We start from the raw sequence: 15,808 nt of genomic DNA, 5'->3' as shown, positions 1-15,808 counted from the left end.
GAGGGAAATTGGCTGGTTCTGTGGTCGAGGAAGAAACGGAGGGCTTTAAAACCTTCCTGGTGGGGGATGGAGGTGCAGAGTGACTCAACATCCATAGTAAAGATGAGGGTGTGCTGGCCTGGAGAACAGAAGTAATTGAAGAAGACCTAGCAGAGCTAGTCCTTACCTGTAACTAATTCTCCCTCAACTCCTCCCACTTCTTCCAAATCCAAGACGTAGCTATGGGCACTCACATGGGCCCAGCTATGTCTGCCTCTTTGTAGGGTACATCGAACAATCACTGTTCCAGGCGTACACTGTCCCTATCCCCGAACTCGACAGGGCCTTTACCACACCAGAGACCAGGGTTCGATCCTGACTACGGGTGCTGTCTGTACAGAGTTTGCACGTTCGCTATATGATGGTGTGGGCTTCCACTAAGTGCTCCGGTTTCCTCCCACACTCTAAAGACGTACAGGTTTGTAGGTTAATCGGTTTTGGTAAAGATTGTAAATTGTCCCTTGTGTATGAGGTGATCGCTGGTCAGCATGGATTCGGTGGGCTGAAGGGCCTGATTCTGCACTATATCTCTAAACTAAACTAAACTGGATTTATTTCCAGTATATATACTCCAGTGTATATTTGTATCAGGTTGCAATGTTTTCCAAGGGCACGATGTTCCTATTTATAAATCAACTTCCAGTTTGACTATGTGGCCAGCTTCCCCAAAGTGTGAGTGTTATTGATTGATTGTGATTATATGTGGTCACCTCCTCGAAAACCAAATTAAAATCAACAGAAGTTAACCTGGGGAATTGAAATATTTCCATCTAGTTCTGTCCTAGCATGAATACAAATTAATCTCCGTCCACAATGTTAAAAGATAGAGAAGATAGAAGCGTACAGCACAGGGACAGGCCTCTCGGCCTACAACAATCCGTACCGAACTTGTCGCCAAATTAAACCAATCGTTTGCACGTCTTTCATTAATTTGTTCGATGTACATTTTCATTTCTCTCGGTTCCCTCCCCCCGACTCTCAGTCTGAAGTAGGGTCTCGACCCGAAACGTCAATGATTCCTTATCTCCAGAGATGTTGCCGGATCCGCTGAGTTTAGCTTTTTGTGTCTATCTTTGGTGTAAACCAGCATCTGTATTTCGTTCCTGCACACCTAAGGGCATGTCCCACTTTCCCGAGCTACTCACGAATTCTCCCGAGTCTTCCCCTTGATTCAAACTCGGAGCATGTTCGTAACGGGTCCGTAGATATATCGTAGTGGCTCGTTATGTCAGCCGTAGGTACTCGGGGCATTAAATGTTGCAATTTTTCTCCTCCCGACTATCTTTTTGCTCGTGGACATTTTTTGTCATGCTGGAAAAAACCGTCCCGACTTACCTGATGCCCCGAGTACCTACGGCTGGCATAACGAGCCGCTATGATATATCTATGGACTCCTACGGCCTCCTACAGACCCATTACGAACATTCTCCGAGTTTGAATCAAGTGGAAAACTCGGAAGAATTTGTGAGCAGCTCGGGAAAGTGGGACAGGCCCTTAAGTTGTTTGGATGAGCAAGAGCTCCCAGCTGTCAGGATGTATAGTCAAAGGGAACGGAGTGCTACAGAAAAGACATGAAATAATTGGCATTTTATTTTAAATTGTATAGTCAGTAGATGCAAATGAATAACACAAAAGCAAAGGATGGGGTATACATTCTTGCACTGGTACCTCTGGTTAGTCCATGAATCACTAATGCTGTGGTAGAACACGTTAGAGCTATTATGCTTTATTTCTGCATTTCTGACAAATGAGAATCCTGATCTAATGTTTGAAGATAAATCTCTGCTTGGTTGCCAATCACCCTGAGGAAACCTTTAAGAATCCTGTGGTCTCTAGTTGTGGTTTGTATGCTGTATGCCCTTCATGTTGGTATATCTTTTTATCACTTTGTTTTGTTTAGTTATGCCTCACGCATTGCCTTTGAACACCAAGTTGACAGCATGTCATTAAAATCTCTTGCAGCCATTAATAAATGCCTCGCATGGATACAGCAACAATTTCTGCAGCTGCTTCCCATGTTTCATGATATTAGGGCTATTTTGCAGGCCATTCCACAACAGAGGACTGTGTTTGGTTTGGGAGGAGGGGGCCACTGGTAATTCAGACCGCTGTGGAAACCTGCTGAATATAACGTGCCTTAGTTTGGTCTGGCCTGCGGGTAAAAACAACTTGTCAGTCGCCCATTTCTGTTCCACTGCTGGTCCACTGATTGCGTTTCATTGTCTAACTCATTTTCAGCTAGCCCACTGCAAACAATGGCATGTTTCCTTGATCATCGTTACTTTGTTGCATATCATCATTCATCTGTTCTATATCTCTCTATATCAATGTCTATATCTCTCGTTTCCCTTTGCCCTGACTCTCATTCTGATGTAATATCAAACTCTCACTCTTGACCCGAACCATCACCTATTCCTTTTCTCCAGAGATGCAGCCTGGCCTGCTGAGTTACACCAGCTTTTTTTGTCTACCTTCAGTTTGAACCAGCATCTCAGTTCCCTTCATTTTGTGTGTATGCATAGTATATACAGTATATGATCTATATACATGTGTTTTGTGAGTATGTGTATATATACGCACACTGAACGTTTCTCTCTGGTTAATTATATTGTTTACAGTGTATTATGTTTACATATCCTGTTGTGTTGCTGCAAGTAAGAATTTCATTGTTCTATCTGGGACACATGACAATAAAATACTCTTGACTCTTGAACGTGAGACCACTTCTGGAGGGTATGTGGCTCCACAGCCGGAGCTGCCTCATCAGCTCCTGCCCCACACAAGCGACTGGAGAATCACGAGTTGGAACAGGCTTCTTCTCACTGCAGCTTTTGATCCATTAACTAGACAACCTAATGAGGTTTTTATCCCATATCATCTAACCTAGTAGTCATTAAAATTTAATTTTAATATTTAATTAACTGATAACCGAAAAATCAAACTTGATTTACTTGAATGCCTTTTGGTTCTTTGATGGTTGTTGGTGTAGCATCTCATTACTGCGATCTGCCGGTAATGATTTCCAAGTATTCATCTTCCCGTCTTGGCAACACTGCCCAATCTTCAATGAATCAGCCACCAACATCAACACTTTAAGAATTCTGTACTTAGATCTAACTTTCCCCCCTCATAGAAACATAGAAACATAGACAATAGGTGCAGTAGGCTATTCGGCCCGTCGAGCCAGCACCGCCATTCAATTTGATCATGGCTGATCATCCAAAATCTGTACCCCGTTCCTGCTTTTTCCCCCATATCCCTTGATTCCTTTAGCTCTAAGAGCTAAATCTAACTCTCTCTTGAAAATGTCCAGTGAACAGCCTTCTGTGTCAGAGAATTCCATAGATACACAACTCTCTGGGTGAAAACGATTTTCCTCACCTCAGTCCTAAATGGCCTACCCCTTATTCTTAAACTGTGACCCCTGGTTCTGGACTTTCCCATGGAGAACATTTTTCCTGCACCTAGCCTGTCCAATCCCTTAAGAATTTCATATGCTTATATAAGATTCCCTCTCATCCTTCTGTGACAAATAAACTTGGTGTATGTGACAAATAAACTTGACTTGACTTGACTTGACTTGACTTCTAAACTCCAATGAACACAAGCCCAGTCGACCCATTCTGTCATCGTGTCACCTTCTCTCTAGCCACGGTATTTGATCTCGCATTGAACTACTTATCCTGCTCCAATTGCCATGGTGATAATCTAGCCTGTATCTACAGGCCCTGTGTAGAAAGAAACTGCAGGTGCTGGTTTATACCAAAGATAGACACAAAGTGCTCAAGTAACTCAGCGGGCCAGGCAGTATCTCTGGAGAAAAAGGATAGGTGATGTTTTGGGTGGGGGCCTTTCTTCTGACTGAAAGTAGAGGAGGTAGTTGAGGAAGGTACTATAACAACATTTAAAAGTCACTTTGGACAGGTACATGGATAGGAAAGGCCAAGAGCGATATGGGTAAGCCATTTAGAACGGAGATGAGGAAATATACTTTTTCACACAGAGAGTTGTGAGTCTGTGGAATTTTCTGCACCTATTGTCTATTGTCTATTGACCAAATGCGGGTAAATGGGACTAGTGTAGATGGGGCATCTTGGTCGGCATGGACGAGTTAGGCCGAAGAGCCTGTTTCCTTGCTGTATGGCTGTATGACTCTAAAAGTGGTTGGATACATGAAGTAGAAGATAATGTGGAAAATGAAAGGCAAGGTGCTTTGGGAGGAAAGCATAAAGGAGGGTACTTTTTTTAAGCTGTGAGAGATTGAAAGTTTAGAACAAGAGGTGAATCCATGAAACCAAACTCCCACAAGACTTGACTGGCTAGTTGCAGATTTAATGTTTCCTCGGGCATGTTCAGAACCAGCAATTACAATTGCAAAATAAGGGCTGGCCATTTCAGGACAGAAATGGAAAGCAATCGCTTCAATATGCAGCACACTACTGCAGCTGGTAGTGCTGCTGCCTCATAGCACCAGAGACGCAGGTTCGATCATGATCTCGGGTGCTGTCTGAGTGGAATTTACACATTCTCCCTGTGACCGTATGGGTTTCCTCCGGGTGCTCCAGTTTTCTCCCGCATCCCAAAGACGTGTGGGTTTGTAGGTTAATTGGCCTCTGTAAATTGCCCCTAATTTGTAGTGAAAGTGGGACAACCTAGAACTGGTGTGATCCGGTGATCTTGGGTGGTTTAATTTAGTTTAGTTTGTTTATTATTGTCACGCGTACTGAGGTACCGTGAAAAACGTTTGTTTGCGTGCTATCCAGTTAAAGAAAAGATGAATACAACAGAGCACAGATTAAAGATAAAGGGCGCAACATTTGGTGCAAGATATAACATTGAAGCCTGATACAGTCCGATCAAAGATAGTCCAAAGGAGGTCGGTTGGAGGTCAGGACCACACTGGAGCTGATGAGAGGAATGTTCAGTTGCCTGATAACAGCTGTGAAGAAACTATCCCTGAATCTGGATGGTTGGCATGGACTCAGTGGGCCGAAGGGCCTGTTGCCATGCTGTATCTCTAAACTATTTTTTTTTAATTGGTCAGTGAGTCTGTGGAATTCACCATTCAAAATGACTGTGAAGGTTCAAATACTGAGGATGCTCAAGGCAGATGGCAATAGAATTATAGACATTAAGCGACAAAGGGAAATGGGTTTTAATAAAGGGAAGTGGTTCAGAAGAAATGATCTAGTTCTTTTGTTCTTTTGAATTTATCGCGCGTCTAATGCCGATTATAATATTATTTAATAATCACGGAAGCTTCATGCCCCACAGCACTATTGCTACACTTGAGTTAACTTCTCCACTGCCCACACTACCAACACTGCTCTAATCCTTTCATAACCACACTCTGAGGATGTTTGAATAATGCAGTAAGATTCCCACAACAACATTCCCCAAACCAGCCACTCTGAGGGGCAGTGAAGCAGCAGCACAGGCTGCCGGAGGCCTGCTGTGCTAATGGTCTTTTTTCAGCAGTAACCAAACACAAAGCACTGGAGAAAAGGTTGCCTGTCCATTCCCCCTGTGGATGCTGCTTGACCCGCTGAGTTCCTCCAGCACTTTGTGTTTTGCTCGAGATTCCAGCATCTGCAGTCTCTTATGTCTCATAGAAACATAGACATTGAAACATGGGCAATAGGTGCAGTAGTAGGCCATTCGGCCCTTCGAGCCAGCAACGCCATTCAATATGATCATTGCTGATCACCCAGAATCAGGAGGAAGAACAAATTGGGCCATCGACCATTCCACCAGAATCCCACTCAATAACTAGCTGGCTAGGAAGCAGGAGAGGAATCTGGGGAAGAGAAGGTTGGTGCCAGGTACCTGAGGCTTTTGTAACTGGTTGGGAGGTGTCAGGTATCATTGGTTGGGTGGGATGTGTGGAAATCCAGGTTACACTGCAAATCATTTTCTTTACCATTTAAATCACAGGAAAAGCAATTGGATGTGGTACAGGTCCACCACCAATTTTCCGGCACCCTTGGTTCCAGAGCCTTGCCCGGTTATCAATTATGCCAGACCAACAGTCCAACGGTACCGGAATGGTCTGCCTAGGTTGCCGGGTGGCTTAGATACCGGCTCACAAAGTCAGCTTCGGAAGTCGGCTCAGGGAATGGATCCGCTGGCTCCGGCTGGGCTGGAGTTCCAGAGCCCTGGCCGCAGGGAACAAATTCGACCCGCCGATCGGAAGCCCAGCCGTGGAAGTCCCGATGAGGTCGCGTTCGGCCGCCTCACCCGGCCTTGGTGCCACATTTTTGGGGGGACTTCCAGGGGAGATTTCAAGTGCACTCTCTTCATTTTGTCCGGATTAAAGGAGATGCCGGACCATCAGTTACCAGATAATCAGTGGTGGATCTGTATAAATTGACTTGCCAATTCATGCAGTTAAAATTTCAGGGCAGATTTTTGCTCTGAGTAATGAATGAAGTTTGCCACCTTTCATTCGACTTGCACTTTTGGTGGACTTTTGCATGGTCTGTTCTGGTCAGGTAACAAGCAGATCTCTGGTTGCAGAGCTCCATGTACAGAGAAGGAACAACTGCATTAATCAGTCTGAAGAGGGTCTCGACCCGAAACGTCACCCATTCCTTATCTCCAGAGATGCTGCCCTGTCCGCTGAGTTACTCCAGCATTTTGTGTCAACATTTGATTTAAACCAGCACCTGCAATTCTTTCCTACACAAACTGCATTAATCAGACAGGTTGCATATTTATTGATCTGAATCAAAATGAACCTGAATAATGAATTCAGTGGCAAATTTAATTTAAGAATTAAAATATTGAGGGGGAAAGGAAGACTAAATTGAGAAAAATAACCAGCCAAAATGAAAAATGTAAATAACATTTTCATAGTTTGGGAAACCTCCAGTGAATTTTTAAAGCTAATGAATGAGACGTCACTGATGTACTGATTTGAATTCCTCGGGTGTTTGACAGAAATTGAGAATTATTCCCATGATACAAGAGAACCTGTATTGGGTTACAATATTGGGATTATGAGTTTATTGAATAGTTTATTATATGTAATCCATGTGTATTGTGCATACAGGCCTGTTATGCTGCTGCACGTAAGAATTTAATTGTTCCTTTGTTGGTACATATGACGATTAAACACACTTTGACTCTTGACTTGTATCAGAATAGACAAACTCTTGTTAGATTATTCCTCATCTACAAGGTTAGTACAGAAGCTCTGTTCAATACACGTGAATGGTGAGATATTTTCAGGAATCTGAGGACTGGACTGTTTCAGATTGCATCTTCGCATTTTCTACATTCAATGTGCACGTACCATAGTTAATAAAACAACTGCTCACAAGAAAGCACAGTACTAGCTTCCATTCCAGTTTCCTAATGAAGAGCTCTAATATGAACTTGAATTCACTGAATTATGATGTCATTGTGAAAGAATTCTCAACCCAAACATAGAAATATAGAAACATAGAAAATAGGTGCAGGAGTAGGCCATTCGGCCCTTCGAACCTGCACCGCCATTCAATATGATCATGGCTGATCATCCAACTCAGTATTCTGTACCTGCCTTCTCTCCATACCCCCTGATCCCTTTAGCCACAAGGGCCACATCTAACTCCATCTTAAATATAGCCAATGAACAGGCCTCAACTACCTTCTGTGACAGAGAATTCCAGAGATTCACCACTCTCTGTGTGAAAAATGTTTTTCTCATCTCGGTCCTAAAGGATTTCCCCTTTATCCTTAAACTGTGACCCCTTGTCCTGGACTTCCCCAACATCGGGAACAATCTTCCTGCATCTAGCCTGTCCAACCCCTTAAGAATTTTGTACGTTTCTATAAGATCCCCCATCAATCTTCTAAATTCTAGCGAGTACAAGCCGAGTCTATCCAGTCTTTAACTATCATCAAAATAAGGCAGTTTGGTAATAAACAGAGAATAAAAACAAGCAATGGGCTTGTTTTTAACTCGTTATTCCTTCATCATGGAGTCACACAGCACGGAAACAGGCCCTTCGGCCCAACTTGCCCATGCCGACCAAAAAGCCCCAACTACGCTAGTCCCACCTGCCTATATTTGTCCCATATCTGTCTAAATCTTTCCCGTCCATGTACCTGTCCATATTCCTTTTAAATACTGATATAGTACATGCTTGTAATCAAGCGTTTAGGTAAACTTGCAAAATTTAAGGAAAATATTGATAATATAGATTATTAATCTACCTCACACTTCTCAGAGCCGTTTCAGCTGAATTATTTGAAATTAACCATTAGTTTAATAATGATTAATAAATAAATGGAACCAGTTGATATTCTTTCAATAGATAAATGTAAGTAAATAAAATCCAGAGAGAGATAATCAGCTTGTTATAAGTAAGAAGTCACACCATGTGTGTCTTGTACAACAATAATGAGATTGCAAGACACAATTGTTGGAAAACAATCTGCAGGTCAGATAGCATCTATTGGGCGAATGGACAGATGCCATTTTTGGTCGGGACACGTCTTCAAACTTTTGTGAGACCCTCTTTCACTGCTCCCCCCTCTGTGGAGTCTGAATTAGTGTCCTGACCCAAAACATCGCCTGTCCATTCCCTCCACAGATGCTGCCTGACCAGCGAAGTTCCTCTGGCACTTTGTATTATGCTTAAGATTCTAGCATCTGCAGTTCCTCGTATCTCCATAGTGAGATTGCTATTACATGTCAATAATTGTGCCATCCATTTTGTGCGGCACAGTGGCGCAGCAGTAGAGTTGCTGCCTTACAGCGCCAGAGACTCGTGTGCTGTCCACACGGATTTTGTGTATTCACCCCGTGATATGCGTGGGTTTTCTCCAGGTGCTCCGGTTTCTTCCCACACTTCAAAGACATATAGGTTTGTAGGTTAATTGGCTTTGGTAAAATTGTAAATTGTCCCTAGTGTGTGTAGAATAGTGTTGGAGTGTAGGGATTGTTGGTCGGCACGGACTCGGTGGGCCGAAGGACCAGTTTCCGCGCTGTATCTCTAAATTGAAAAACTGAACATAATATTTTTCAGAATCTCCAAAAATATTCTCCTACATTCTCCAAAGAAATTGTTTATAGGAAACAAGAATTGTGCGTGGATTATTCCCCGGCAACGTAACCTTTTAGATAGACAGACTCAGCAGGTCAAGCAGCATCTGTGGAGGGAATGGACCAATGCCGTTTTGGGTCGGGATCCTTTTTTACACTTTTGTGAGACCCTCTCTCACTGCTCTCCCTGCTGTGGAGTCTGAAGAAGGATCCCGACCCGAAACGTCACCTATTCCTTTTCTCCGGAGATGCTGCGTGACCCGCTGAGTTACTCCAGCACTTTGTGTCTATCTTCAGTATAAACAGCATCTGCAGTTACACACAATGTAAATTTCTGTTTACTTATTGCCTCCTGTCCTCATTTTCAGTCGGTTATGGTGATTAGGATAAGAACAAATTCCCATAATCTGTCATTGAATTTTTTTTTACTATAGAAAAGATAGTTGACTCATTAATTCTGAATCTGGGTTCCTCCATGTGCAAGACACCCGCCTTTGATTTGCTGCTTTTTAATTCTTTTTCATGTTGTAATCACATACGGTGGGTTGACATACATAGAACTGCCAGAAGACACTTAAAGCCAAGGCCCTAATTTTCTCCTAAATTACAAATGGTACAGTTAGTTCTTTTGTACGCCCCTGATCATGCATAATTTACACAACAGGAGTCAAAGCCTTGTGGGAATGATCATAAATAATCAGACTGCTGTTTGGATTGTCATCAATATGAAGTTATTCCTACACTTTTTATCATATTCAAACAAATCATGTACTTCATTCACCACATGTGTAATCCTCCTTCTGTTTAGCCTGGAGCCAGGTATTTAATAAATTATTCTCAAGATGAGTTCATTGCTGTACAATAAATCTAACAGAAATGGGAGCTGAATGAACAAGGAGGTGTAGCGTAGATTTTCAGTTATTTTTCTACCATCCTACCTTAAATTTGTCCACCTCAGTCTTTAGACATGTTCCATGATATGAAAGGACCTGCAATCGAATATTAAAAAAATTATACAATAACATTTGTTGTAATTCCTCTGCAAAACATTGATAAGAAGTACAGATTTTCATTAAAAATCTCTCCAGCCTGTTTGAATTGAAGACATATATAGCATCACTAAAATATTTAACATGACCAACACCATAGCATAATGCATACCCTCTGTAGATTCTTCCATTTGAAGTCATAATTTTGGTGGGTCTTTAAACAGTGAATGGCTTTTATGACAATTTAATGTTATTTTCTGATATGCCTCCACTCAATACCACATTTGCCACAAAAAATATACCAAAGAAACGGCAATACTTTGAGAGTTACAAATGATCATCCTCAGCAATCATTCTATTCAATAGAAGTTTTAGTATTTTGTTAATAAACACATATTGAAGAAAGACCTGGTAAATCTTGACTACCTTCTTTGGTCTGGCCAATTCTTTTACCAGAAATCAGAATACTACTGTTTTCCTATGACAAAGGAATACAACAAAAAAAATCGAAAGATTTTGGATTCCATATGAGAATAACACCTCATAATCCTGAAAATGGATTACCCACATGGTATTAGGCATCCAAGAGACATGATTAAAAAGAGAAGGTCGACAAAAAAGCTGGAGAAACTCAGCGGATGAGGCAGCATCTATGGAGCGAAGGAATAGGTGATGTTTCAGGTCAAGACCCTTCTTCAGACTGATGTGGAGGTGGGGGGGGAGGGGGTGGGAAGAAGAAAGGAAGAGGCAGAGACAGTAGGCTGTGGGAGAGCTGGGAAGGGGAGGGGAACGAGGGAGAAAGCAAGGACTACCTGAAATTGGAGGTCAATGTTCATACCGCTGGGGTGTAAACTGCCCAAGCAGAATATGAGGTGCTGCTCATCCAATTTGCGGTGGGACTCACTCTGGCCATGGTGGAGGCCCAGAACAGAAAGGTCGGATTCGGAATAGGTGGGGGAGTTGAAGTGCTGGGCCATCGGGAGATCAGGTTGGGCGAAGCGATCGCAAAGCCTACGCTTGGTCTCATCGATGTAGAGCAGCTGACATCTAGAGCAGCGGATGCAATAGATGAGGTTGGAGGAGGTGCAGGGAACCTCTGCCTCACCTGCAAAGACTGCTTGGGTCCTTGGATGGAGTCAAGGGAGGAGGTAAAGTGACAAGTGTAGCATTTCCTGCGGTTGCAAGTGAAAGTACCAGGGGAGGGGGTGGTTTGGGTGGGAAGGGATGAATTGACCAGGGAGTTACGGAGGGTGCGGTCTCTTTGGAAAGCCGAAAGGGGAGGAGATAGGAAGATGTGGCCAGTGGTGGGATCCCGTTGGAGGTGGCAAAAATGTTGGAGGATTAGCTATTGTATGTGACGGCTGGTGGGGTGGAAGGTGAGGACAAGGGGGACTGTCCTTGTTACGAGTGGGGGGATGGGGAGCGAGAGCTGAACTACAGAATATAGAGGAGACCCTGGTGAGAGCCTCATCTATACTTGAAGAGGGGAACTTGAATTAAGGTGAATTTGAATTAAAATGAGACATCGGTTCTCGGGAAATATTCTTTTGTTTAGTTTACTTTATTATTGTCAGGTGTACCGATGTACAGTGAAAAGCTTTTTTGTTGCATGCTACCCAGTCAGTGGAAGGAATCCACATGATTTCAATTAAGCCATCGACACTGTACAGATCCAGGATATAGGAAATAACATTTAGTACAAGATAAAGTCTAATAATGTCTGATTAAAGATAGTCTGAGGGTCGCCAATGACGTAGATTGTAGTTCGGGACCGCTCTCTAATTAGTGATATTGTGGTGCGTGGGTCTCAAAAAGGAAGAGAGGAGTCAAGTATTTTGAGAGGCACCTTTAATTATGTTCCTCCCGGTTGTAGGGAGGTCCAAACGAGAGAAAGATGGCACCCAAACCCCTGCCTTTAAACCCTCTGGTTAAGGGCCGCCTCCGGACTGAACCACTCCCGTGCCGAGGGGTTCGACAGTTATGATGGCGCGACCCTTGGGAGCCGCCACAGGACCCCCCCCCCCCCCAGAAACCGAGGCACGAAATGCACCGGCGGGCGCTGAACTACAGGTGCAGTACCCGTCACGGCCGCGGGGGGCCATCTTACGGGCAGTCGGGCTGGAGCTGTCACTCCTTCCAAAGCTCCCCCGCCCCACCGGAGGAAATCGTGAGCTGCCGGGGTGACGTCATCGGCGTGCCTGCCGACGGCCAGCGCGTTGACGTCATCAGGGCGCGTCGTCCTCAGTGCGTCCCCGTGGCTGCTGACGGCCAGCGCGTTGACGTCATCAGGGCGCGCCATCCACAGCGCGTCGGCGCGCCTCCTGAGGGCCCTGATGTCGGCAAACGAGATGTCCGTGAGCTGAGGACAGATGTATGCCGGCAGCAGATGGAGGTAGGTGTACTCGAACATCAGGCACGGCGTGTGCCCATCCAGGAGAGCCACCATCTCCTTAAGAAGGCTAGATGGCCGTCGGTCGCCAAGGTCCTCCATATGAAGGATCCTACCAGCACGCTCCATCCTGCTTAGTCCATAAATCTGGAGCAGAAGCTCCTTAAGGCCGAGATATTTATCGGTGTCAGGGGGGGCTGCGAGGAAGTCCGTGACCTCCTCGACCGCATCCTGGTCGAGGGCCCCCACCAGGTAATAGAAGCGGGTGGCATCGACCGTGATGCCCTGTAGGTTGAACTGGGCCTCTGCCTGCTGGAACCAGATGTGCGGCAGAGTGGTCCAGAAGTTGGGCAATTTTACCGAGACCGCGTCCAGAGACAGGGCCGGGCCGGCCTGTGAGCAGGTAGGGCGTTCTTCTTTCCCCATCATGACGACAATGGAGCGTCGAGGCCACCAATGTGGTGCGTGGGTCTCAAAAAGGAAGAGAGGAGTCAAGTATTTTGAGAGGCACCTTTAATTATGTTCCTCCCGGTTGTAGGGAAGTCCAAACGAGAGAAAGATGGCACCCAAACCCCTGCCTTTAAACCCTCTGGTTAAGGGCCGCCTCCGGACTGAACCACTCCCGTGCCGAGGGGTTCGACAGTTATGATGGCACGACCCTTGGGAGCTGCCACAATATGATGGTTCAGTTGCCTGGGATACTCTGAGCTCTACTCTACTCTGGAATAGTAGAAAATCTATGACAGCCACTTTTGAAACCCGTGCTCCTGACTGTGACTTGTGGGTCTCCTTTCCGCTTGATAACTTCTTTCCATTACACTTAGTTGCCTGTTAGCATGGTGGCCACAGAAACAACTCCATTTGGCCAGTTCCTAAAAACTTAGACACTGGTTTGGAGAACCCGAGATGTATATTAAGGTGCAGCTGGACTTTTACCTGATAAATCAACGTAACTTAGCATCTGAACCCAGGAAAATTGGTTGGTCAGCTAGGTCAACGTAACCCATTAGGGTCCATTGCTACTGCTTACCTGGAGCTAGTGATTGGTAAATCTGTGATTGATGAATCATGCAGTGTCCTGAGGTATCATTGAGCTTCCGTTAAAATTTACCACCACAGGTTAGATTGCATTTAAAGTGCTGGAGTCATAGAGTGATACAGTGTGGAAACAGGCCCTTCGGCTCAACTCGCTCACACCGGCCAACAATGTCCCAACTACACTAGTCCCAACTTGCCTGCGCTTGGTCCATATCCCTCCAAGCCTATCCTATCTAACTGTTTCTTAAACAATGGGATAGTCCTAGCCTCAACTACCTCCTCTGGCAGCTTGTTCCATACACCCACCACCCTTTGTGTGAAAAAGTTACCCCTCCGATCCTTATTAAATCTGTTCCCCTTCACCTTGAATCTATGTCCTCTGGTCCTCGATTCCCCTACTCTGGGCAAAAGACTCTGTGCATCTACCCGATCTATTCCTCTCATGATCTTATACACCTCTACAAGATCACCCCTCATCCTCCTGCGCTCCATGGAATAGAGACCCAGCCTACTCAACCTCTCCCTATAGCTTACACTCTCTAGTCCTGGCAACATCCTCGTAAATGTTTTCTGAACCCTTTCAAGCTTGACAACATCTTTCCTATAACATGGTGCACAGAACTGAACACAATATTCTAAATGCGGTCTCACCAACGTCTTATACAACTGCAACATGACCTCCCAACTTTTAAACTTAATACTCTGACTGATGAAGGCCAAAGTGCCAAAAGCCTTTTTGACCGCCTTATCTACCTGCGACTCGACCTTCAAGGAACCATGCACCTGTACTAGATCCCTCTGCTCTACAACACTACCCAGAGGCCTACCATTTACTGTGTAGGTCCTGCCCTTGTTTGACGTGCCAAAATGCAACACCTCACACTTCTCTGTATTAAATTCCATCAACCATTCCTCTACCCACCTGGCCAATCGATCCAGATCCTGCTGCAATCGTTCACAACCATCTTCACTATCTGCAAAACCACTAACTTTTGTATCATCAGCAAATGTGCGAATCTTGCCCTGTATGTTCCCATCCAAATCATTGATGTAGATGATAAACAGTAACGGGCCCAGCACCGAACCCTGAGGCACACCACTGGTCACAGGTATCCAGTCTGAGAAGCAACCTTCCACCATTACCCTCTGCTTCCTTCCATGGAGCCTATTTGCTATCCATTCAGCTTCTTCAGACTGAAGAGGGGCCTGACCCAAAACGTCACCTATCCATGTTCTCCAGAGATCCTGTCTGACCTGCTAAGTTACTCCAGCACTTTGTGTCCTTTTGTGTAAAGCAGCATCTGCACTTCCTTGTTGCTACATCTATCATTTCATTTGTTCCTTGTTATTTTGAAGACACTTTCAACTCCATCAACTCCACCCCCCCTCCTCCCTCTCTCAACAGCATAGGAGAGGGGAAGCAATAATAGATAAGGTGGAAAGATGTGAGTTAGCAGAAGCCTTACAGGGAAGATTCTGGCTTATCTTCCCATAGGACCATCCTCTCATAGCTCCAGAGACGCACATCTATAGTTTTCCTTGCAGGAGTGCATGGGGATCGTCTCTTGGGATACTCTTGTTGCTTGCAGTAACAAGACCTGCTGGAGCACATCATTGACTTTCCATTTGATGTCACTGAAGCCCCGTGGTTGCTTGCCTCTTGCATTTGCCAGGCTGCTACACAGGATATTATTAACATCACTCACTTTTTGGAGTAAGCAGATGACTGGGGCCTTACTTGGGACAGCAATTACAATAATTTCCCTCAGACATCTGGCCCTACTAAGACGTGGCACTGGAGTTTGCATATGTTGTAGGATTTTTCCTGCACCAGCCTGTTAGTGATTACGATCATGTCATTCCACAACCTCCTGCATAACTCCATTATCTTTTAAAATCTCAACAGCCAGCAGATGTGACTTCATTTCACTTTAACCTGATACTGGAAGCAAGACCTCATTTTTAATACAATCTAGAAAGATGAGCTGGTACTTACATCAAGAGCTACAGATTGCTTTGCCCAGGATTTTTTCACTTGATCATACATTATGGTATTGTTGATGCCAAGGCCACAGAAAATAACAAACGCCTGAAATAAAGATTAACAATGTTAAATGTGCATCTTCAGTTTAGTTTTGAGATACAGCGCGGAAACAGGACCTTTGGCCCACCGAGTCCGTGCCAACCAGCGATCCTTACACCCTCGGGACAATTTATAATTTATAATTTTTAGCGAAGCCAATTAACTTGTAAATCTGCACGCATTTGGAATGTGGGAGGAAACTGGAGCACCTGGGGAAAGCCCATGCGGTCACAGGGAGA

At 44.6% G+C, this 15,808-nt stretch overlaps 1 protein-coding gene across 1 annotated transcript in view; it reads right to left on the bottom strand.

Moving 5' to 3' along the window:
* pde11a (phosphodiesterase 11a) overlaps positions 1-15,808 on the bottom strand; it is a 165,578-nt gene that overhangs the window by 70,536 nt on the left and 79,234 nt on the right. Inside the window, exons 9-10 of the mRNA XM_055637901.1 lie at positions 15,483-15,575; positions 10,009-10,059 (exon numbers count right to left, since the gene is read on the bottom strand). Coding sequence (XP_055493876.1) covers positions 10,009-10,059; positions 15,483-15,575 — 144 coding nt within the window. The remainder of the gene's footprint in view (positions 1-10,008; positions 10,060-15,482; positions 15,576-15,808) is intronic.

Source organism: Leucoraja erinacea, chromosome 7, assembly GCF_028641065.1.
Source record: "Leucoraja erinacea ecotype New England chromosome 7, Leri_hhj_1, whole genome shotgun sequence".
In the NCBI taxonomy this organism is placed as follows: domain Eukaryota; kingdom Metazoa; phylum Chordata; class Chondrichthyes; order Rajiformes; family Rajidae; genus Leucoraja; species Leucoraja erinaceus.
The sequence above is the reverse complement of the archived record's forward strand: the minus strand, read 5'-3'. Positions and strand labels throughout refer to the sequence as shown.